This window comes from Primulina tabacum, chromosome 10 (assembly GCF_025594145.1).
Source record: "Primulina tabacum isolate GXHZ01 chromosome 10, ASM2559414v2, whole genome shotgun sequence".
NCBI lineage: Eukaryota > Viridiplantae > Streptophyta > Magnoliopsida > Lamiales > Gesneriaceae > Primulina > Primulina tabacum.
In genome coordinates, this window is record NC_134559.1 from 5,221,778 (window position 1) to 5,245,596 (window position 23,819).

Here is a 23,819-nt window from a genome sequence, read left to right on the forward strand (position 1 = left end):
GGCTAATAGCAACTTGATCTTCTCCTCCTTGTTTCTGTCTCTTTACAGCTGGTATCTCCTCCTGAATCATGTTGCGAGAAACATGTTCGATTTCACCTCTAAGAGCAGATAGCAGTGAAAGTCTCAAGGCCTCGTCTTGAGGAATGTAGTTCCAGTTCCGGCTATGATACGAGAACATCTCTGGACTCTGGGTAAAACAACTTTTTGCACATGATTAATATCTTCCGAACCTCCTCTTTGGTTTCCACTCGGATGTCAACTGTCTCTGTCAGAGCCAGATTTTCAACCACGACGTGTACGAATCTGCGCTCCCAACTACATCATTCAGTCGCTTATATACCAACTTTGATCTATTCATTATCGGGTTTTGAATAAACCGAAGAACTATAGGGCAGACGGACTCATAACCAAGTATCTTCGATATATTGTCCATAGAGTTACGTTGGTCATTAATTTAGACACGTGATGAGAATATAATGATATTTTTCTTGCTATCGTGCTCGAACTCGACTCATTTGTACCTCTAAATCACATAATCTGAGGGATAGTTTGAACTCCTTCGAGCCAAAAATGTATACAAGAAGAAATCATTTAATGTTTTTAAAAAATGTATGAGAGATAGTCGATATCCAAAATTTTCACCAACTAGACTAGATATAAAGAAATCGAGAATTTAATATTATTCCTAGAAATATTTCTCATTTTTTAAAATATTAAGAATCCTTGTTGGAATTAAGCAAATTAAAAAATAAAAAAATTTGTCCATCTCCTTGATGTTTTATTAATGTCTGGATATCCTTGTTTTATTCAATCCATGTCGGTGCTACGCATTAGGTGGTTCTGTCGATGCTATCTATGGGGGCAGTGCTTCAACAAGATCTGGACCGTTGATTTTAAAAAATTTGATGGACCTCGCATATGAATTGGTGGACCCCGCATATATGTGGTTAAATTTGGGCCTTTGATCTTCTTATGGGGCAGTACTCCATGAGTTAGGGTGAAATATTCCGCATTAGGTGAACATCGTTTCAAAGCCCTGTTCAACTTTTGTCCAAAAAAAAAAACATTAAACAATTGGAACTTGGAAGTGATTAGTTTGCCTTATTTGCCAGAAGTGACGTTCCACTTTCTTGGGGAAAGCCACATGCTTCAATTAATGAACATTTTGTGAAAAATTAATTAAGCACAATTTTATTAATGTTATATTTCTAAAGCATTAATTATGTTGCTGAATTTGTAAAGAACAAATTGCAAAATCTATCCAATTGTATGCTCCTAAAATTGGAAAGTTATATTTTTAGTCTATTAATTTGTGTATTTTTTTTTTAAATTTTCATAATGTTATCGATCAATTTACGGTTTTAATATACTAATCAACAATTTTCTATTTTGTTAATTTTTATCGGAATATTAATGTGACGTTAAATCGGAAAATGATTGTATGTCACCGAAAATTGCTTACGGCTCTATACAACACCAGCAATTTTATATAAAAAAGGACTAAAGTTGGAAAAAAAGTACAAGTATTAGATTAAGTATTTATAGGAAAATTGTAGCCTGATTATATTAAATGCAATGCATGAATCATGATCCAATGTACAAATTATCATTGAATATTATAAATGGATGTCATAACAGACAAGAAGATAGGTTTAATCTTTCAACTAAGATCGAGTAAAAGTAATTAATGATTTACGTATTGATTAGTTTTAAATGTGTGTTGGATTTGGAAATCACATGCTAAGCACCACAAATTGAAATATTAATTTAATCAACGTATTTAATTGATTGGCTAATAAAATTGCAAAGATTTCAGTATAATTGGAAACATTAGTCAATCCCTTTCCACATGATTAATTTTGTGGTCTCCAAATTCCAACAATAGAATAAATTAAATGCCACCTTTCACCTCATAAAAGCTATAGATCTCAATTATTAAAGTAATATGGGTAACTTTATACTATCAAAATTGTATAATTAAATATATAAAATTTTGAGGATCATCATGCATGCCTAGACATGAAAGTTAGTGGGGAGAAAACGCATTAATATTTAATATATATCAACTATCCTAGCCCTAATCCTATCCACATATATACACGTTAAAATCTCACTATATATCTATATAGATCATTGGATTCTTGATCAAAATGAAGCACCAAACCCTAGCATTAAGCTTGGCTATGGTTTTAGTTTTCCTTACTATCTCTATATTTTTTCAACTTAAAAGCCCGGATGAGAGATCGATCATACAATCAAGAAGACTGTTGTTTTCCTCTTGGTCGTCTAATTATTATTCACACATCAATGGAGCCAAGAAACAGACCAAGAAAGCTGTGGAGCAGAGCCTGAGGAAGACTCCGGCGAGCATTCCAAATCCCACGCAGAACTGATACTATAGTTAGCTCGATAGTTCGCAGTTGCTGCTAGTAAACATGTTACTTTTGATTCGAGGGTGCAGGAGTGTTCGTTATGCTATTTATCCTATCTTTGAACATTTTTATTCGGTTTAATCATGATGATCATAGATAATTTGTTATGGTATTCTGATTTGTCGAGTTAATTAATGTGGTTTGATCATTTTGAAATTATACGCTCATGAAGTAATTTCTTGATCCAGTTATATTCGGCATGAGGACCAATTGATTCGCTTGAATTTGGCATGGTGTATAAGACATGGTGTCCCACATTCTTTGACGAATATCGTCTTATGCCATGAAATTTAACGAACGGTACTATTTACCTTAAGCGGCTCAAAGCTAATTAACTACTGCATGTGAGGGAGCAAAAAGCCAAACAGATACGTACGTATATATATATTTTTGAATTTTGATATCTTGGACGTTTGTTTCTGTGCATTTATGGACACCGCGAGATATTCACGCGAAAATTGCGAAAAATTAATGTATTTCACAAGATTTTCTTGCAAACATCGAACATATCGTATCGCTCACCAACAGATGCCCAAAATAACAGTAACTATCTATATACATACATGTACATACAATAAATAAAAGTCACCTCAACATATACATACACACACACACACACACACACACACATATATATACACTCGACTCGAGCTCAAATTATTAGGTGATTGATGTAGTTGCTGATGATTTGAATGGTACTTTCTAATTTACTACAATAGCGAAACTAACATCGCTTGAGTTTCGCTTACTTTGGGGTTTATTGGAAATTAAGCTTCTTTATAATTGGACTAAACAAATAAGTTGAGTTTCAGAATTTGGGTACAACAGAAATCCAATAAACGAGCCCATATGAGTAAATTGCATTTTGTCTCTATTTTTAATGATTTAAAGTACAATAAAATATAATGATTTTCAAGAAATAATAACGAAATATTTTATAAAGTTCTTGTCTAAATTGAGTCTTAGTGTTTTGCTGAATTTTTTTTGTTTTATCTAAAATATTCTAGTTTCTTTTACACTTCATGTCCTTATTTCACAGGAACATAACAATTATTTTTAAAATTATCTATAATATGTTGCACAATATATGGACTGATATAGTACAGAAAGCTTTCGGTAAAGAAAACCAGCGAACAGTATAGTGAAGCAAACAGTAGAGTAAGGCTTAAAATGAACCAAACCGAGACATGTATGAAAAATAGTGTCCTTAAAACAGATTCGTCTCCTCGGGTATATTGTAAAATAAAATTATGAAGAATATTCTGGATTAGGGATCATGCAGAACTGTGTAGAAGCTAAGTCGTGATATATTTTAGAACCTTCTTTATAAATATCTCTCGGATATTCTAGAGACTGAATCACCACCATAGGATATAGGTTAGATCTCGTCCATCCATTTTTAGGGTAGAGTTGTATAAATTAGCATATGATTTCATTTTTAACCATTACCCAAAATTGCTTCTTGATTATTTTCATGTTCTTACGATCACTTTGAGTATGTTTGACAAATAAAAAATTAGATTTGGATTTAGATTTGGATTTTTAATCCATATATTTGGAATTTTATTTGGGTGTGTGTAATATTTTTTTAAATATAATCAGGAATTTGATTTAACTATTACTTTATTTTATATTAAAAATCTCGTATTGATATTTTTTAAAATGATTGCTTATTAACAATATTTATATAAATATTCTTATTTTTTATCATGAAAAAATGTTATTTTCAAACATATAAAAAATATTTTTAATTGAACAATATTTTTAATAAATGCACAAATTATAAAGTTTATCATTAAAAATAATTAATCCAATTTTGATTAATTAAAATTTTACTATTAAAACAATTTTTTTAATAGAAATGTCTTATTTATAAAAGATTTTAAAATAAAATATTTAAAATTGATTTTGAAATAATTTTCTAAAAATATATATATGAATTAATGTTTATGAATTGATAATATGTATTTTTGGATAAATGGTATTTTATAAAATTTGAGAAGAATATTTAAAATTTAAGAGCAAGTTATAAAAATTTATTAGTAAAAATAATTTTATTTTTTTATGACCAAGTTCCATGAAATCCTATGAAATTTTATCTATTTTGTAAATATTTCATTTAGTTAAATCAAATCCTACCAAATACCAACTCCATTTTGAAATTTCATATCTTTCCAAAAATTAAAAATGATATTTTAATTACAAATCCCACCAAAGTTTTTTGAATTCTATGATTCCAAATATACTGTTTAGGTTGGCTTTGCATATTTTGAAAAAGGGTAAGTTGCGGATTTTGAGTTCTTAAATTAAGAAAAAATTATCTATTTATTTAGTTCTTTAAATTTCAAATTCAAAATTATAAAATCGGTGGACTGCATGAGATAAATTAAATCAAATTACCTATAATTGATTTAATATAATATTAATTATTTTGAAAAATCAACTTTCAATTCAAAATATCAAATATTTGTTTGATTGAGTATTCTCATGATGATACATCAAGTTGAATAATAAACCAAGTTAGGATACATATATCCAAAATGCATCCCTTCATTTCAGAATACCACATAGTATTGTTTGCTGATCAATTTCTTTCGTTTGATTTTTGGGATTTTCCTTTTTGTTAAATACAATTAATGGTGAATTTCACAATGAAGGAATAAAACAAAATATAAAGTAGTTCATTTATTTAAAATATTCGGGTCGAATTCAATTTGAAACAAATTCCTTTCTTTTTTTGAATTCTTCAGTTTTATCTTATATATATATAGACGGCTATTGTTGAGGTTTATATCTACGGGAGAGTAAATAAGCTTTGAAATATAAAGTGGGTAACTGATTGTATCTATATTATCTTGGTTTCTCAAGTACCAGAAAAAGTCCTTCACTCTCATTACATCAATGCGGATTGTCGCGCGAAATAGCAATAGAGCTTTTCCAGATGTTTATAATTCGTAGTCTAATTAGCCAACATCTTGCTTCGAACATAGGAGTTGGTAAAAGTAAAATTCGGGAAAAAGAACCGATTATATGGGAAATACTTCAGGAAGCTATGCAAGGGCATTCTGTATTGCTGAATAGGGGACCCACTCTGCATAAATTAGGCATACAAGCATTCAGTCCTTTTTAGTGGTGGGACTTGCTATTTGTTTATATCCATTATATATTGACATCATCCGGACGAAAAACATTTAACAAACTATTCAATTTTTTTGATATATTTTTTAAAAAAACTACAGATTTATCCACTTTTAATTCATCTTCATTTTCTACTTTAATTTACATGGAATATCAATTATTAATATCACAAATTCAAAGTTTTGTTGTTAGGTTCACATTCTTATGCATTTGTAAAACTAATGATGAAATTTAATGTTATGGATAAAAATTTAGTTCACATTCTATTTTATGTTGAATGTTTCATCTATAAATTTTGTCTATCTGTCAAATCATCAAGGGGACAAATAATAATACTTACATAAATTGCGAAAAATGAAATATTACTAAAAATCCAAATAATCAAGAACTAAAATCCAACAAAAAAGGTGAAAAACTTACGAAATCCAAATTATAAATTTTAGAATTAATAAAAAGAAAGAAATCAAAGAATTAAAAATAGAAAATATGACTTGGTCAAGTTGATTCGGCTATTGATGTTTTATTCAAAAAGTAGATCTCTTGTGAGAGGGTCTCACGAATCTTTATCTGCAAGACATGTCAAACCTACCGATATTCACAATGAAAAGTAATACTCTTAGCATAAAAAGTAATATTTTTTCATGGATGACCCAAATAAGATATCTGTCTCACAAAATACGACATGTGAGACTGTTTCACACAAGTTTTTGCCTTCTTCAAAATAGTGCTTTTTTACACTACTTGAAATGTATAAATAAATATTTTAAATTTTTGTTTCGTACCGTGTTATAAAAAAAATTGTTGAGCCAAAATTTTGTAGGAGAATAAAAATTTACACGCAGGGAATAAATTTTTTTAATGAAAACAAAAAATAAATAGTGAAATAAATGTACATATCATGTTCTTTTATTTGTTGAACATCACGTGAGCCTCGGTTACAGTTCAGCCCAATGATAAACGCGAAGCCCACCCCGACCTGAAGAATCGAAGTGGAAGATTCAAAGAAGGGGTGTGTAGATTGAGTTGCTTCAGTCATGAATATTATTAATTTTTATTTATCTTATCAGAATTGTTATCAACAGTGGGCAATTTTAGTTTGCATCTTGTGAGACGATCTTACATATTTTTATCTATAAGACGAGTCAACTCTACCCAAATTTACATTCCCATGTGGAGTTCGGAGCCCAAAGGCAATCGTTGAGTTAACTCTATCTTCTTTCTGTTAGTTGACCTAAGTCACATCCTGACTGCTGGGGTGGGGCTCGGCCTCCGAACCATACGTGGGACGAGTTTCTGCCTCATACAGCTCGGCCGACAATATTAAGTAATAATTTTTACACAAAAAATAATATTTGTGTATAAGTAATCCAAATAGTAGATCTTCACGTAAAATTGATTCGTGAGATCATCTCACAAAAATTTTGTGTAGCAATTCTATAGTATCTATTATGTCGATATTAACTCTAATATTGTATTTGTTCTTTTTAACTTATGATATGTTTTCACATTTTGTGTTAAAGATTCTTTGGTAGTTCTTATTTTATTACCTTCTTGATTACTATAAAGTGTCATTTGTTAGAACTTTAATCACTTGGGATCCTTTAAAGCTATATTTAATTTGACCCAAAAAAAGGAGAATTTTGGAGGATATTTAGAACTAATCTAATAGTTGATTATTGATACAGACTAATATATAAGGTCCTAAAAGTAATCAGCCACTCGCGACTAATTAATTTAGCTTGTTTCTTTAGAATCTATTATAGTAGCTGAAATCTCATAATTATTTGTTCATATTATGTTATTCTACTTTAATTTACTTTTCGGCAAGGAATTTTTTACTTTTAAATTGGCATATATTCGAGAAAGGATTTAGCATGTTTCTTTTGCAAAGCCGAGTCAAAAAATTAGAAAAATAATGAATATAATAATAAATCCCATTTCATAAGCCAGATTGATTCAGGCTTTAGAATAATAATTCGTAATAATAATTGAACAAATATACCCAAAAAAAAAAAAACATGTTATTTGAATCTGCACAAATCTCAATGACACACACATAATAATTTGAAATCAAATTTCCATTCCTCCAAAACTCCGTGCAATCAATATAGTATTAATATCACATTTAATTCAAAAGAGAAAAGTTATAAAGTAAAAAAGTGAAAATTTCATTAATCTAATCTGATAATCCATTATTATAATTAATTAATATTCATATACTTCTAGCCATCATTTCTTGAAATCTTCTGTAAGATTCTTGTTTCTCCAACCTGAACTTCTCATGGCAATCCGCGATGAACAAATCAGCGAGCTTGTCAATCTCGTTAATCCTGCATGAATCCATTTCATTACCTTTCTCCTCAAGCCAATGCAGATACTCCGAAAGCTCCTCCTCGTCGTCGTCGTCGTTGTCTCGAATATTTTTGTACGTCGAAATCGGGTAACTACTCCAAGTGTTTTCAAGCTGCATTACAGGCATGACATGAGAAGAACACCAGTTGTAGTGTAGTCGGAATGAACCAAAGAAGAGCTTCTTCTTCTGCTTCTGCTTACTGCTCTTGCTTAATTTCTTCAAAGGGAATCGCGCGAAGTGGATGAAATCTATCTCTTTGAGGTGATGTAGTAGGCATGATTTCGCCTTCGTGAGAGCTCGGGCGATCCGATAAATATACGAAAATAGGAAGGTTTGGAGTAGGGTTTTGTGTTTCATGTAAGTTAGGGAAGAGTGTGGCAGTTTGATGGAGAAAATGTGAAGGGAATGATTGAGGAATTTTGTTGGGGAGGTTGGCTTAGACATTTTAGTGTATTTTGAGGGGATTGTGTGTGTGTTTTTTTTGTGAATGGGAATGGATTTTATAGAGCATATTGGTTTCCAAAATGGCACAAGGATTAGGTGATTTAAATAAAAGTGCCAACAACTTTGCACATTTTGAATTAGGACTTTTTCTTTCTCTTTGTCCTGTCACAAGGACTCGTTGGACCCATGGTCATGCCCACTTTTGAGTCTAATTAATTTGGCAATTTTTCCTTCTTATTTTTATAAAAACTTTACCTCCACTTATTTAAAAACATTTTTAATATTTATTTCACGGATCTTTGTACGTGAGACGAGTCAACCTACTCATATTTATAATAAAAAATTACATTTTTTATGAGTGACTCAAATAGAATACGCGTCTCATAAAATTGACGCGTAAAATTATTTATATGAGTTTTTGTGTTATTTTAGTATGTTGATATTTTCAGATAATTATAGAGGTGAAAAGAGAGAAAAAATAATACTTGGGTCCCCAAGTCTTGCGGCAAAGGTTTAGGAATGAAAATCAAGCAATCTAATGTCAGAGACTTGAGGAGATAAATAAGCCAGATTCGACGCTGTTATATATAATTTTACAGAAATAGTTTAATTTCTGGTAAAATATCATCTTAAATCAGCCCTATTTCCGCCCTCGAAGATAACAAATTAATGGAAATTATATGAATATTAAATTTGAGTGGCTTAAAGAACTCAATTTATTCACAATATTTAATACTATAACTAATTTTTGAAAAAAAAAATCTAAACCCGAAATCTTGTACGTATTTTCCTACATTTACACTACTGTATAGTATGTAAATTTGATCTTACTTGTATAGACAATATAGTAGGTAAAGTCGATCTCACCGTGCCGACAGTCATGCAAATACACATCGACTGCACCGTAGGATCGACTTTACCTACTATTTGACACATGTCAAGATCCTGTTCTAACTCAAAATCCGAGGTCTGAAAATGATCTTTTGACACATGTCGAGATCTTAGCTCGTACAAGTAACGCATGCACGGATATAATCGATTATTCATCGTATAGTATTAGTATATTAGTCAGTGTAAGAGGCTTAGAATATATATATATATATTTTTTCAAAAAACAAAGATATGGAAAAACTGTATTTTGATTATTCGTATTTTTGATTTTCTATGTTGTCAATAGTCGGTCTTAATATCATATTTTTTAATTTTTTGTAATTTTTATCCATTTTATAATGATGTGATATATACTATCCATGTCAGAAAAAAACTAAAATGGCCAAAAAAGAGAGAACAAAATAAGACTGAAAAAGAAACTTGCAATTTTATACATGTAAGTTGCATGTTTTGAGTTTTAGTCATGTAACTTGTCAAAGTTTGTCTTTCGTCGAATAATTTGATTTTTTTAATATTTTTTCACCTCAATTCATTTTACTGATCGAATATTGCTTATTTGGTATCGACGCTCTCCCGTGTTATTCATGTGACGAGAAAAAATCCTATATTAAAAACAGTAAAATTTACTTGAATAAAAATAAAGGAAAGAACTAGATTTTCATCCAATTTTGAAATTTTGGATGTTATTTTTCTTTATTTTCTCCTTTATTTTTATTTATATGGATTTTAATTTGTATAACACAAGCTTTATTTTTGTCGTGTTCTGTAGAAGAGTGTTAATATCAAATAAGCAATATTCAATAAGTTAAGTGACTTCAAGTGAAAAAGATGAAAAAAAATAGTTACCGGATGAAAACTAAACTTTGACAAGTTACATTACCCTGATTCTAAATACTTATATGACTAAAATTATAATTTTCTCTAGAATGAAATCATACAATAAAAATTAATATTTTTGACATCACTTTTAATGGTGTAAACCGATTTCGAAAGTTCAATTAATGCAAAATTTTATTTATTCCAGTAAACGTACGTTACTGGTACGTTGTCTTATGGATCAATATATAATTTATTTATTCCCAAGAGCTTTGATTAATTAAGTAACGTGTTTTCCGTTAGTTTATGCGCCCAAGAACATAAACCTTCTACGTCTACTTATTTTTTAGTACCTCCGTCTCAATCTCAATTATATAAGATTTCTTTCTTTTTTTCAGTTATCTTAAATGAGTGGGGTCTTGTGAGACGGTCTCACGAACTTTTATCTGTGAGACGGGTCAATCCTATTGATATTCACAATAAAAAGTAATACTCTTAGTATAAAAGGTAATATTTTTTCATAGATGACCTAAATAAGAGATCCGTCTCACAAAGTACGACCAATGAGACCGTCTCACACAAAATGAATTAAAAAAGGATAACATAGGAAGTTTGTTTGTTAATTTTTTCCCACGATTATTTTTTAAATTTGTCTGAAAAATCAAACAAGTCTATATATTTGAGACGAAAGAATACTAGGATAAGATCATTAAATGAATGCTTGACAATAATAAAATAAATACATTGAATCTTGCACGCCCACATAAAACAATATTGAGGAGACGATATATATATGTAATGAAATCAAGTTGTATATATTGGTGACTAAGAAGATATCAACTTTTGAATGGCAAAAGCTGTGAAGATACACCGAATCAACCAACACCCTTTTTAGTTTGGAAAACCAAATGAAGTTGTTCACGTTTGGAACACAAATATATTATATGTCAATCATTGGAAGCCCTAAATGTCTTCATCATAACATAGTAATCATTTTTAATTAGACATACGCACCATATTATATATTATCAATTTTGTTACAATTTCTTTCTCAAATCCACATAAACTTTTGTGTGTTCATCTCACAAGTCAATTTTGTGAGATGAATCACTTATTTCGGTCACTCATGAAAAAATATTAGTTATTAGTATAAAAATGAGCATGATTGATTCATCTCACGAATAAAGATCTGTGAGACTGTCTGTCTCACAATATACATACTATTTAATATAAGTTCTACCTATAACTGGATATTGATGATTTAAATAGTTGATTGGTTTTTACGTGATCTTCGTGTATAGAACGTATGCAACCGCGCGTATGTAAGTGCTTACATAGGGTTTCTTCCAGCTTCATAACATGATGCAGTTTGTAGATGCAAATGTATTAGGATTTCTACGTCCTATACATTCATTATATGAACAATGACAACACATGCATGCATGTATTAGCTCAAGTGTTTCGTGTTCATGTATGAAAGATTTAGCAAATAAATGGTGACGCCATTTGCTTTGCGCTTCATGCATGGATTTTACAATATTAATGGTATTTTCTACCTCAGTTTATTATCACGAATTAATTAATTAATTAATTTTATTAGGGCTTCAACTAATTAATGATATATACAGGGAGTGTTGGACATACATTTTAGACATACGATTTTTTTATTTTAATATTTTTCAAGATTTAGGAAAAACCAAAAATGTTTTAAAAACATTCGTCTTACCTTAATATCTTTTTAATATATATGTAATTTTAAAATCACTATTGTGTGAAAAAATAAAAGATTTTTATTTAGAGCAATACACGATTAAAATCTTAATTTTTATATTGGGAAAATAAAAATATCAACTGGTGTCCAATAATAAAACAAACAGATAATAAATAAATAAAGATAGAAAAGCCCAGGGATGGAGAAATAAATAAGTGTTTTGCTTCTGGTAGTACCAGAGCATAAAACTTTCACAAACAATGCAAAAAGCAATCATTCTATTATGGCATTAATCTCCATCGTTGCCACATAGTTTTGCAGATAATTCATGATAGTCGCCCAATAACAAGACATCATACTCGGGCTTACGAACAGAACCGATTCCTAACAATTTTTTAGTCAGAATCTAACTTTAAAAGAGACATCTAAATCATAATGTGCATTCATATTCTTTTATATTCATAACTTTATTGAGTTAATCACTAAATTAAACAATAAGATCAAACATGTATAAAATGATTACTGAAAAAAACTGTCTTAGAGTTTTAAAGTTAAAAATACTAATCGTATTATTCAGTAATTCTTTCTCAATCGATAACATACCCAATTTATTCAATATTTTCTTATGTCATGATTGATTGAAGAGAAAGTTTTTGGTGAACTTTAACTTTGAGAAATTTCGTTTTACACCATTATATGATAAGTTTTTTTAAAAAAGTTATGGACTTAAAAAAATAGGCCCGAGTCGAACGACTCTTCTACCTCCAAATAGGGATGTAAATGAACCAAACGTTTGCGAGCTATTCGAAGCTCGGTTCGATAAAAATATCGTTTGAGTTCGTTTGTTAATCTTATCAAGCCAAGCTCAAGCTCGATTTTGAGCTCGAAAATTTAATCAAACCAAGCTCAAACCTAAAGATATTCAGCTCATGAGCTCACAAACTATGTTTGATAATAGGCTCGCGAGCTCGAGCTTGGCTCGTTTAGGTGGCTCGTAAGCTTGAGCTTGACTCATTTGTTGAGTTGACAAATAAAAATTCTAGTACTAAGGTCAATGGAAGGAATTGAACACTAGACAAATAAGAATATTAGTACTAATGTTATTATGAATTTTGCAGGATATTTGACTAATTGTTATTGGAGATGATTTTGTAATTCCTGATTTTAATGGATTCTTTGACGTCCTCCCTACTTTCTCACCAGACTTAGTTGAAGTATTAAAGAGGTGAAATTATTTCATTGTTATTTATATGGTGATATCAGTGTATGATGAATATTCTAGACGTATTATTTTGGAATGCTCAATAATATATTGATTTATGTTTTTTTTAGCTCTTATTTGTGTCGTTTTGATTATTTATGAATAAATTTACATTTTTATAGTCTGATTTAAAATTAGTTTATAGATATATTTAATTTTTAACAAGCTTGATTCAAGCTCAAACTTGAGCTCAATTATATGCTTTATGAGCTCGAAAACGAGCCAAGCTCAAGCCAGGCTTGTTAAACATGCAAAACGAGCTATTAATGAATAAAGCTCGAGCCTGGCTTGATTAACATGCTAAACGAGCTTTTAACGAGTCGAGCTCGAGCTTTTCCCGAGCTTGGAAATTTCAAGACAAACCAAGCTCGAGACTGATAATAAAAGCTCGAATCGAGCTCGAGCTCCTCAAACAATCTTAAACGAGCCAAGCTCAAGCCTAATACTGTTTGTTTTGATTTGGATCATTTACATCCTTACCACCAAATAAGAACGGCACTGCCTAGGACTCACAGTATAAGTAGATAATAAATAAAGTTTCGACATTTAACAAGAAGTCACGTTAACTTTAAACGGGTATTTGTTTCTAATGCTGCTTATTTTAAATATAAAAAAAAATTATGGAGAATTCTTAGCTGCTACTTGTTAGATATGTACCGAGTAGATGATCCGGAATATCCAAATTATATTTACTTTTTAGATTATTCATGAAATCAATTAAGTCATTTTCAATAATTCACGTATCGATTTGATAATTTATCAATGATTCGTGTATTAAAATGATTTTAATTTATGGATTAGCTCGGTAACACACTACCCTGGATTATCAAAGTCGCAGTTAGATCGGTGTAATTGAATTTGAATTAAAAATAAACTTAATTAAAGCATTTGAAAATTCTAAGGTTTTGAAACATTAATATATATATATATATAGTTAATAGACATTTGAAAATTTTCAAAATGTATAAAGAAAAGTGTTGGAGAAGAATTTAAAAATTGAAATGCGTAGCAAAAAATACACATAATGGATTTGAATTAAAAATTTGAAATAAATTAATTTCAAAAGCGTCAATTCCAAACGTAACCTTTTTTCATATTCTCTTGGAATTGCTAAATTCAATATCCATAATATCGAACAAACGAATCAAAATCACGAGAAACTATGGACATATCGATAGAGACGGGATTTTAAAGTTTTCCAACTTAAAAGTATTTACATATTTGCATGTAATTATGAATAAATTTTCAAAATGTATAAAAAATAAGTGTTGTATAATTTGTTGTAAAACAAAACCTTCTAGTTGGAATCTAAATAGAAGCAGCGGAGAGGTAGAAATATCTATATTCAAACTTCCATAAAACAAACTTGTCTCTCTGTTCACTTTATCGCATTTACTTATCGGTATTGTTTTCGTAGCTATTGTTGAAATAATTTATGTGTTATGTGAAATTCAAAAATGTTGTTTTGTTTTTAGTTTTTGTGTCACGCTCTGAGCCCAGACCCGCGTGACTGTACAATGGGCTCTTAATAGCAACTACTTCGTATTCATCCTCGCTTTTACGTAAATGATTAGTTCAAGTTGCTATAGAAGTTCATTGTAGCCCATTATAAACTCATTCTAAGTATTTAATTTTTAAGATGTGGGACAAGGGTATCACATTTTGTTTGTTTTTATCTCTTAGATGTTCTTTCCTGGTTGATTCTCCACGTATTGGTTCTAGAATTATCTTTTTCCATTTCATACATGATTAATAATAGTTTTATTCTTATAGTAGTACTTAGAAACTCATAAAAGGAGTCCTGTTGGAATTGAGCTTTCATGCGTGAATGAAAATTGTGATACGACCCAATCAATTTAAATTAATTGAACAATGTGGTGGGAAGTCGGTTCAAAATGGAACAAATAAGGTTAGATGAGTTAGCTTATATACTATTTCACGTCATGAAAGCGTAGAATGTTGTAAGCCAAGATGATATCTCTCCGCAAATGTGCACAAGAAAATGTAAATCAAGGGCTCGATTTGTACTGAAATAGCTTGACTCGTGCGTGAGCGTGACCTGGGCGGTCCAAGGCCAAAACTGGTCAACTCGGCTACTTACCTTCCAATAGATATCTACTGACTCGGCGGACAATGTCTACTGACTTCCAGTAGATTAACACTGTCAACCAGTGATCTTGTGGCCTATGGGTTTGATCCAAAAAGCATGTTGAGTTTCTGGGCTGATCATGCTATGATATTTCAGCACCAAACCCAATAGTTAAAAATAAATAAATGAATGAAGCGTTTATATATCAAGAAGTAAATAAAATTTGAATATATATATATATATATATATATATATATATATATTCAATCAGTTGATAATGATATATATAGATAATATATTCAAATAATATTTTTTCCCAAAATTATATAGTGTGGCATCACCTCCATAACTCTATATTCTCCATTTTTGTGCTATCTATTATTAATTACTATATATTTACAAAAGAAAATTCATAATATAAACCCAGTATTATGAAATTATTGTAAGTAAATTCATCATGTTATTATTTATATTGATTTTCTAAAGATTATCAAATTAGTATACTATTAAAAAAATCCAATATATATATATAACATACATATAAATATATGACTTCTAATTGTGAATTTTCTAATATAATCTTATTCATTTAATTTAGCAAATTAAATCAATGATTTTTTTGATATGTTCTTTTATAATTTATTGTTTATCTTAAATATTTTTGGATATTAATGCATATTAAATTTATCAGTTTACTCATAATTTTTCTTTTTTATTTTATAAATTGATTTAAGTAATAATTAAATAAATAACTACTCAATAATTTAGTGATTTCACTTATGATTCATTATGTATTATGATAATATTTTAGATAATAGTGTTTTTAAAATTTAATTTTCTATTATTATATATTTTGTTATCAATTTTCAATTGCGTTCTAAACATAATACAAAGTATGATTATATTAGCATTATTCTATTACGAAATCATCATATATAATATATTGATTTGTTATCTTGTTTGTTCTTTTCAACCTATTAATTAATTTCTAATTGTATATGATGAAATTACATACATAAAAAATAATTTTTTTTATCTTTTCTACATATTAATTAATTTATCATTATATATGATGAATTTATATATATAAAAACTATTTTTCACATTTCAAAATAACAAAATTGTTATTTAATATTACTCACTTATTAAATTAACTAAGTTATGTTACCAATTCATTGTCCATTATTACTGTGATTGCAACTTAATGAAGCGTATGTGAGGACAAAGAGTGGTCACTCTAACAATTAATATTTGTGTTTAAATTATTATTAGTAATTAAAACTACTTTGTGTTCGATGAAATTATTTTGTCATGCCCCGGGACGGGGTTAGTTGACACCGGCGTTGCTCATAAATTTACATTCGAAAACAACAAGCCTCAGAAGTACAAAATTCAGAAATCATTCTTTTATTCATAATAATCATTGTCTGATACAAATGTCTTACAGCGGAAATGTAAAACCGAACATAATACTGTATTAACAGATGCAACGGAATCTAATTACAAATCAGAACTAAGAACATCGATCTTCATCACCAGCCCCAAAACTGAAGTTGCTCCCCTTCTTCTAACAACTTTCCTCGTTCTTATCTGAGATGGGTTTAGGTGGGTGAGTGATATGATTGTCACTCAGTAAGCGGGGGCGGGAATAACTCCAGTTTTCGAAATCAGTTTCCATACAGAAACCGTAATACGAATAATATACAGAAATTCTTATTTTCATAACAGAAATCAGTATTCAGTATTCAGAAATCAGTAATCAGTATTCAGTAATCAGAAATCAGAATTTTAACAAGTAAACACTGAGCACGTTTGTGAATTTCATGGCTAAATTGATATCAGTCCCATATATGTTCTCTCCTCTAAGGGGTGAGGCCAATAATCAGTAATCAGTAATCAGTAATGTTCATAATATATATTCCTACCATTAGTTCACTAAGTTCTAGTGCTTCAAAATTCAGATATTAGAAATCGATCGTACAAAACTTTGCTTTAAAACATAAATCATCAAACTGGATTCAAGATATTTATACATAAGCCCGCTTACTGTAATTTGCTAAATATTTCGGTTGAAGTCTGGAAATCTGTTGGTTCTTACTACTGGTTTCTACTGCTCCGAAAAATGCACTCTCTTCGCTCTAATTTCAAGTGATCTCAAGATTTTGGTAACAACCATTTCAGAGATTGAGGGTGCTATTTATAGGCCAAAATATGACTGTTAGCCTTCCAATTAATGACTATAATCTGCCATTAATAGCTTTTATTCCATGTTAAATGCTTCAGTTACAAGTCTTGAGCAGAACCAGTAGCTATCTGCTGGAATCTCGCTACTGAACTCTTCTGCTGCTGGATTTTGTCTGCTGGAAAATACCATCTTATGAAATATGAGTTGCTCCTGAAATTTATAGCTTCTACTGAAATCTGCTAGCTGCTGCTACTGCTGGAATATGAGGTTCTCACATATTTGATTAGTGAGAATAAATTTGATTTAGAAAAATGATTTCTAGAATGTAAAATAACAACTATATCTTATTTGTTAGGTGCAATAATTGTTTATGTAAGGTATAACAATCGAAATGTGACGTTTGAGTTGTTTTACGATTTTAAAAGATTTTAGTTAATATTGCATCGTTACCCCGATTATAACTTTTGGTAAAGTAGCAAATGCATGATCTTACAATTAGTATATATAAGAGTCAAAGTCATGAGATTGATTCTCATAGATTGCAATTAGTGTAATTATTGATATTGTTGGAGTGCAATAATTGTCCTTGTTGAATATATCGATCGAATCATGACGATCGAGCTACTATATATACCGTTTAAAATATTTGAGTTGATGTGTAATATCTATTCTAAAAAAGAAAAAAGTTAAACAAAATTCGCAAGGAGTTAAAAGTTAGCAAAAACACAATTGATATTTAACTTAATAACAAGTTTGGGTTTTATTTTAACATCGTTATGATAATTTAGTTAATTAAGAGAATTTTATTTGACAATCACTATATGCACTCCATTTAAATAAATTGTGATTTTGGTTTTAGTAAAATTTACTATTCTCTTAATTTTATTTTTATTGTTTTTCATTGTGAATGATATTTGGATGAAAAATATCTTTGTTAATTTGATAGAACCTGTCATTATGTTATAATCATGCAAATTGACAAATGTTATATAAATAAGTGAATATATTTGATTTATCGTCATGATGTATTTATATTTATTGTGTTTTGATATATTTAGATTAATAAATACTCATAAAAAAGATGTTATTCAAACGATTTTAAAAATTATCTAAATCTCGTTATTATCGACCAAATTAACTTGTCGACGAGTCAATTATTATGCTCCTTTCTTTTCTACCCGTAAAGATCCTTCAACTGCTCTTGAACTCTAATATATTGGCTAATAGTTAATAAAAATATTTTTTAGGCTTCAAGTTGACTCCTAAAGGGCTTATCCTGGGTTGAAATCGAAACTAGCCCCTACGACGCTTCTCTCATGGAGCCAGCTAGCGGCGATTCGAATATCCCTCGGCCGGATTTTATCCGGTACCATGAAAGTAAGTCGATTATGATGACCAATAAGCCTAAAGTCGATTTGTCTTGGGTCGATGCCGAAGTGACCAATATCGATTGCATGATTTAGCTAGGCTGCGGGACGTATTTCATGAATCACATAAATTATTCTACATGTTAATTGGAGTCTGTTTAAGAAAATTCCAAAGAAAATTCTATATATAATTAGATAGGAATCTTCAAATAAAGCATCTAATTCTATATATATATATATATATATTGTTATTCATGGATGAATATGATTCCAAGTTTTGTCCTATTTAACATTTTGGTCCCATCGTCTCCGCAAGTTTAATTTGTAACTCTCTTGGAACTACTGAATTCAAGCTTAAGAACTTTGCACGAATGAATCATTTACTCGTTACCCGTCCCACGCCCGTTTATAGACCCGTTGACCGAATTTAAACTTTAGATCCGATCTATTGTCATCTCTACATCGGACTGTCTAGTTAAATCTAATTAAGAACCTAGGATACAACGTTGGCTTTTCATTTCATTTACGTAGTGTTGATTGTCTTCTAAATCAATATCGTATCATACTGTATAATTAAGGAGAGGTAGAGTAACTTATAAAATGGATGTATCACTTCTAATTAATCTATAAAATCAAGAAATTATCGTAATTCTCTTCATTAATTATAAAAAAATATTATAAAAATCCATGTTCAAAGTTATTAATTTACGTATAAATTCTAGATTTTTTTAGACGAATTAATTTAGTTTGATTAAAATATAATACACAAGAAAACAAGTTCTAAATGTACAAGCAATGTATAAAATATTGGTAATATTCATTAAATAATTTAACCTATATATATGATATGATTATAATAAGAGACATTTTCCTTTTAAAAAAAGGTGTCCTTTGAGGGATTTAAGGGGCAAATAGATGTAGTTTTCTATGTGACCTAATTACAAGAAAAAATGTCTTTTCTAATTGTTGAATCACACTATCTGTTTCCTGAATTTCCCAAGATCCATTTGCTGGCATGTTAGGATACATGCTTTGCATTTGATCCTTTCCAAATTATTAATTATTTTATAGGTCTTCCAATATCTATTAAAAAAAATTTGGAAACAACAATTTATTTAATAAAAATATTTGAATTAAAGAATATTTCTAAGTTTCCTACATGCCTCAAATCTTGAATTTTCATGTCTGAAATGGAGGATGTCAACTCTACTTATATATCATGATTTCTTTCTTTCTTTTTTTTAATCGATTTATTTGGTTTCTTTTAAGAAAGCAACATCGAGTCGTGGCGTCTAGCTGGTCAATCATTAGTGTATAATATACAAATTTGAGTTTGGCAAGCAAAATCCCTAACCTGCAACCTTTTAATTCATACTACGTTTGTATCTTGTTTTAACTTATGTCACCCACCACCATCTTTACCAGGAGATCGATCGACACATAATACTCGAGCTCTTAGTTGTATGGTTTTAGGATAACGATCGACACGTGAGCTATTATTCTGTTTAAAAAAAAAAATTGAAATTATATTATTACCATCGTGTATAACTTTTGATAAAACAATTAGGTATCAAGAACTAATATTGTTTGAGGCTGTCTGGGTTCAATTGGGTAATCGGAGGTCCCAAAATTTCAAAGTTGTAAATATCAGGCGGACAAGTTTAATTAGCTGTCTCCATCTTATATTTATGCACACAATAATTTGAGTTGTCCTTTAATGTTTTATTATTTGGCTTTCATTTGTTTGTTTCATGCGAATGGATGCTAACGAGAATCAGTTTTGGACCGTCTTAAAATTAATTATGTCATTTTATTTTGAGGATAAGTAAGTTTATAGATGCTTGAAAATGGCTGCGGTAAATCGTTAATGCACGAGCAGTGATTTTCAGTGTTTAAAGCTTGTCGGGTAACAAGTTGAAGAGAAGCCGAGTTTTCTTTTTTTTTTGGATTTTCTTATAGTTGGTGTCACGCCCCGAGCCCGGACCCGCGCTTGCATGACTGCACAATGGGCCCCTATAGCAACTAGTATTCGTCATCGCTTTACGAAAATGATTAACCCAAGTTGCTATAGAAGTCTATTATAAGCCCATTATAAACTCATTTTATTGGTTTTCGAGAAAAATTATAAGTTATCGGTATGTGGCCAAGAAAATGGAGATTTATTAAAAGTGTGTGTAATTAAACTGTGTAATATCATTATTATACTCAACAGAATCTTTGCTTTAATATTTTGGAGAAGGTGAAATTTTACGTTCGAATCCATTATTTTTCTTTGAGTGCTTTTCCCCCCTCTTAATTCTCTTTTTTCGTCCACGTCTAGGAATCTTAAAATTCGAATTTTCTTGGCTTTCAGATAGTAATTCTATTGGAACTTTTTTCTGGAAAGTTCCTGCAAATTCCCACTACGTCAATAAGATATATTCAATAAGAACAATAAAGAATATATTCCAAGAACACTATACTCTAATTATCTCCTAACTTACAATTATTATGATCTTTGAAAATCATACTAACCAAGAGTTTCTCTCTCTGTGTGTGTGTGTGTGTGTGTGTATATATATATATATATATATATATATTTGCTGAGTTTTATAACAATGTTGTTATTTTAATATGCTTTGGTTTTGTCAAAACTTCACACTTCATACCTATCCACTTGAAAGAACCATTAAAATATTTATTGCACTCAACAGTTGAAATATTCACAGTTGTATTTCGAGATATGCAGCATGTATATAAAAAGGCTTTCATGACAGATACCTGAATCTGATCAACATTGCTACTTGTCCTCTCAGCCGATACAAATTCGTTTCATTCTTATTGTCGCGTTCTCGATAGAGGCCTGTATTTTCTAAGAAACAAACCAATGAGAAGGAAAGAATTTGATACATTTTTCCTTTGTTGTTAGTCCTGAAGATTTTTGTGGTCGTGTAAAATGAAGGGAATGCAGCAGAACTATGGTTTTTCTAGCGATTTTTCGCCAGAATTTCAATGTTATTTTCCACAAAACTCTGGTGCTTGGCATCAATCTGCACCAATGGAACTCGATACTCGGTTGATAGCAGCAGAAAACGGCTCACAGCAAAGGAATTTCAGGCATGAAAATTCATCTAATACCATCTTCAGCAGGATTGGATCACAGGCTTCTGGTTTTTATGCAACCGAATTTCTCATGGGATTACCTCAATTTGGTTTCCAAGAAAATAACTCCATTCCTTGCTCCCAACAATTCAAGGATTCTTATAAAAAATTACCCAATTTTCAATCCGATAACGGTCTATTATCAGTTCCAAGAACTCTAACTTCAAACGGATCATATACCAGGCCTGACGGATTGTTCGAAAATCAATTCAGCGACCTTTCAGAGAAAGAACAGATTCTATACCTAAAAAACAGGCTACTAGGCGATCTTGATGATTCGTGTAGGGGTACCCCTTCTGCTCCATTCGATGCAAATCAGGATTTTTGTGTAAGTCCTACAAGAATTAGCTTCTTTTTTTTCCTTTCACACAATGACCCTTCATGATTGATATGTTCGTTTTGAACTAAATATTTGAAACAGGAACCGCAAAATTTATATGCATCTCATTCCACACATGTAAACGAGTTCGGATTGAGTACTAGCTCTGCATCTTCTGGAGCAGTTTCATCTAGCAAGAAACGAATTAGGTGGTCTCCAGATCTTCACGATCGATTCGTTAACTGTGTGAATCAGCTTGGTGGCCCTGAAAGTAAGTAATCTTTAACATTATGCATAGTTCTCTCAACCCGGAATCACGACACAGATTGGTTAATTGGATTCTATAAATATAACATAGAGGCGACACCGAAGGCCATACTAAATCTGATGGGTACTGAAGGACTTACAATCTTTCATATCAAAAGCCATTTGCAGGTACACAATGAACCGAGTCCCTTTCTTCAAAAATGGTTGTTATTTATATAAATTTTCTGAACCAGTGCTTTTTTTTGGGCCATATTTATGTCTTCTTCTTCTAGAAATATCGAAATGCCAAGTACATACAAGAATCTATTGAAGGTATGTAACTTTATTCAGGTATCTCAATTCATCAAGAAAATAATAGTCTTTTGAATGGAAACTTTAGCTTAGACCAATAAAGAATCTCCGAGACAGACGTGGTGTTAGTGTATGATAGATAAACTGGTTTCTTTTCTGATCATGCAGAAAAATCTGGGAAGAAAACAAGTACAAGTGATGAATCACTGGTCGACATCAAAACGTAAGACTTCATTTTTCTTGTCATTTGTATCAAAACCAGACTTTTAATTTTTGTTTAAACGTTATTTTTGGCAGTGGAATGCAACTCAAGGAGGCATTGCAGCAACAATTAGACTTCCAAAGGCATCTTTATGAGCAACTAGAGGTATACAAAATTTCAACATTGTTTCAATGTTGCTCCTTCGACTTAAAATAGTATAAAGATACCTATGAATAATTTCTTTGCATCTCTGTGGTATGCAGACTCAACGAAACTTACAGATAAGGATCGAAGAACAAACCAAGCAGCTCAAAAAGTTGTTTGAGCAGCAACAAAAAACGGGTAATTAAATCTTAGTGGATCCGAGTTATCCTGACAGCAAATGTCCTGAGAACATATCAACTACATTTGAAGACATGAGTTTCCCATCCAAATTAAGCAGTCTAGTCGATACCGAAATATGAACATCGAGCAAAGTACAGTGCGAAGTAATGTGATCACCAGATCTCTTCTAAGGCAACTTGTACAGTTGTATAGCTCTCACTTTCTTGCATGCGTGTAGAATACATGAGTCGGCTATTCGCCAGCTCGAAAAAAACACAAACCTTTTCGTGATTCATTAGAGTACACATCTCGTGTATTCGGAGAAAACAATTATGCTATTTTTGTAAGTGAAATTCAAGATTGTCATGTGTGAAGTGTTGAAGAAGAATCATTTAGTTTTGTTGCTTGCTGAATGCAAACTTGAAATGAGTGAATAAATCATCCATGCATGGTTCAAGAAAAGGTGGTCGAAAACATCGAATGGGCCGAGGCCGAGTTTAATTATAGAGCTAAAAATAGCCTGATTCCAAACCCTACCCGGTTGACATAAATTTGAACAGGCCATGGAAAGCCCGGTCATATGGCTGG

General features: G+C 30.6%; 1 protein-coding gene across 1 annotated transcript; it reads left to right on the plus strand.

Moving 5' to 3' along the window:
* Window positions 1-21,308: 21,308 nt before the first annotated feature.
* LOC142505527 (myb family transcription factor PHL5-like) lies at window positions 21,309-23,663 on the plus strand. Its single transcript, XM_075618549.1, has 7 exons — window positions 21,309-22,156; window positions 22,250-22,418; window positions 22,506-22,582; window positions 22,687-22,726; window positions 22,874-22,928; window positions 23,003-23,072; window positions 23,171-23,663. Exons 1-7 carry the CDS (start codon window positions 21,623-21,625, stop codon window positions 23,255-23,257), a joined length of 1,032 nt encoding a protein of 343 aa, XP_075474664.1. The 5' UTR covers window positions 21,309-21,622; the 3' UTR covers window positions 23,258-23,663.
* The last annotated feature ends 156 nt before the right edge of the window (window positions 23,664-23,819 follow it).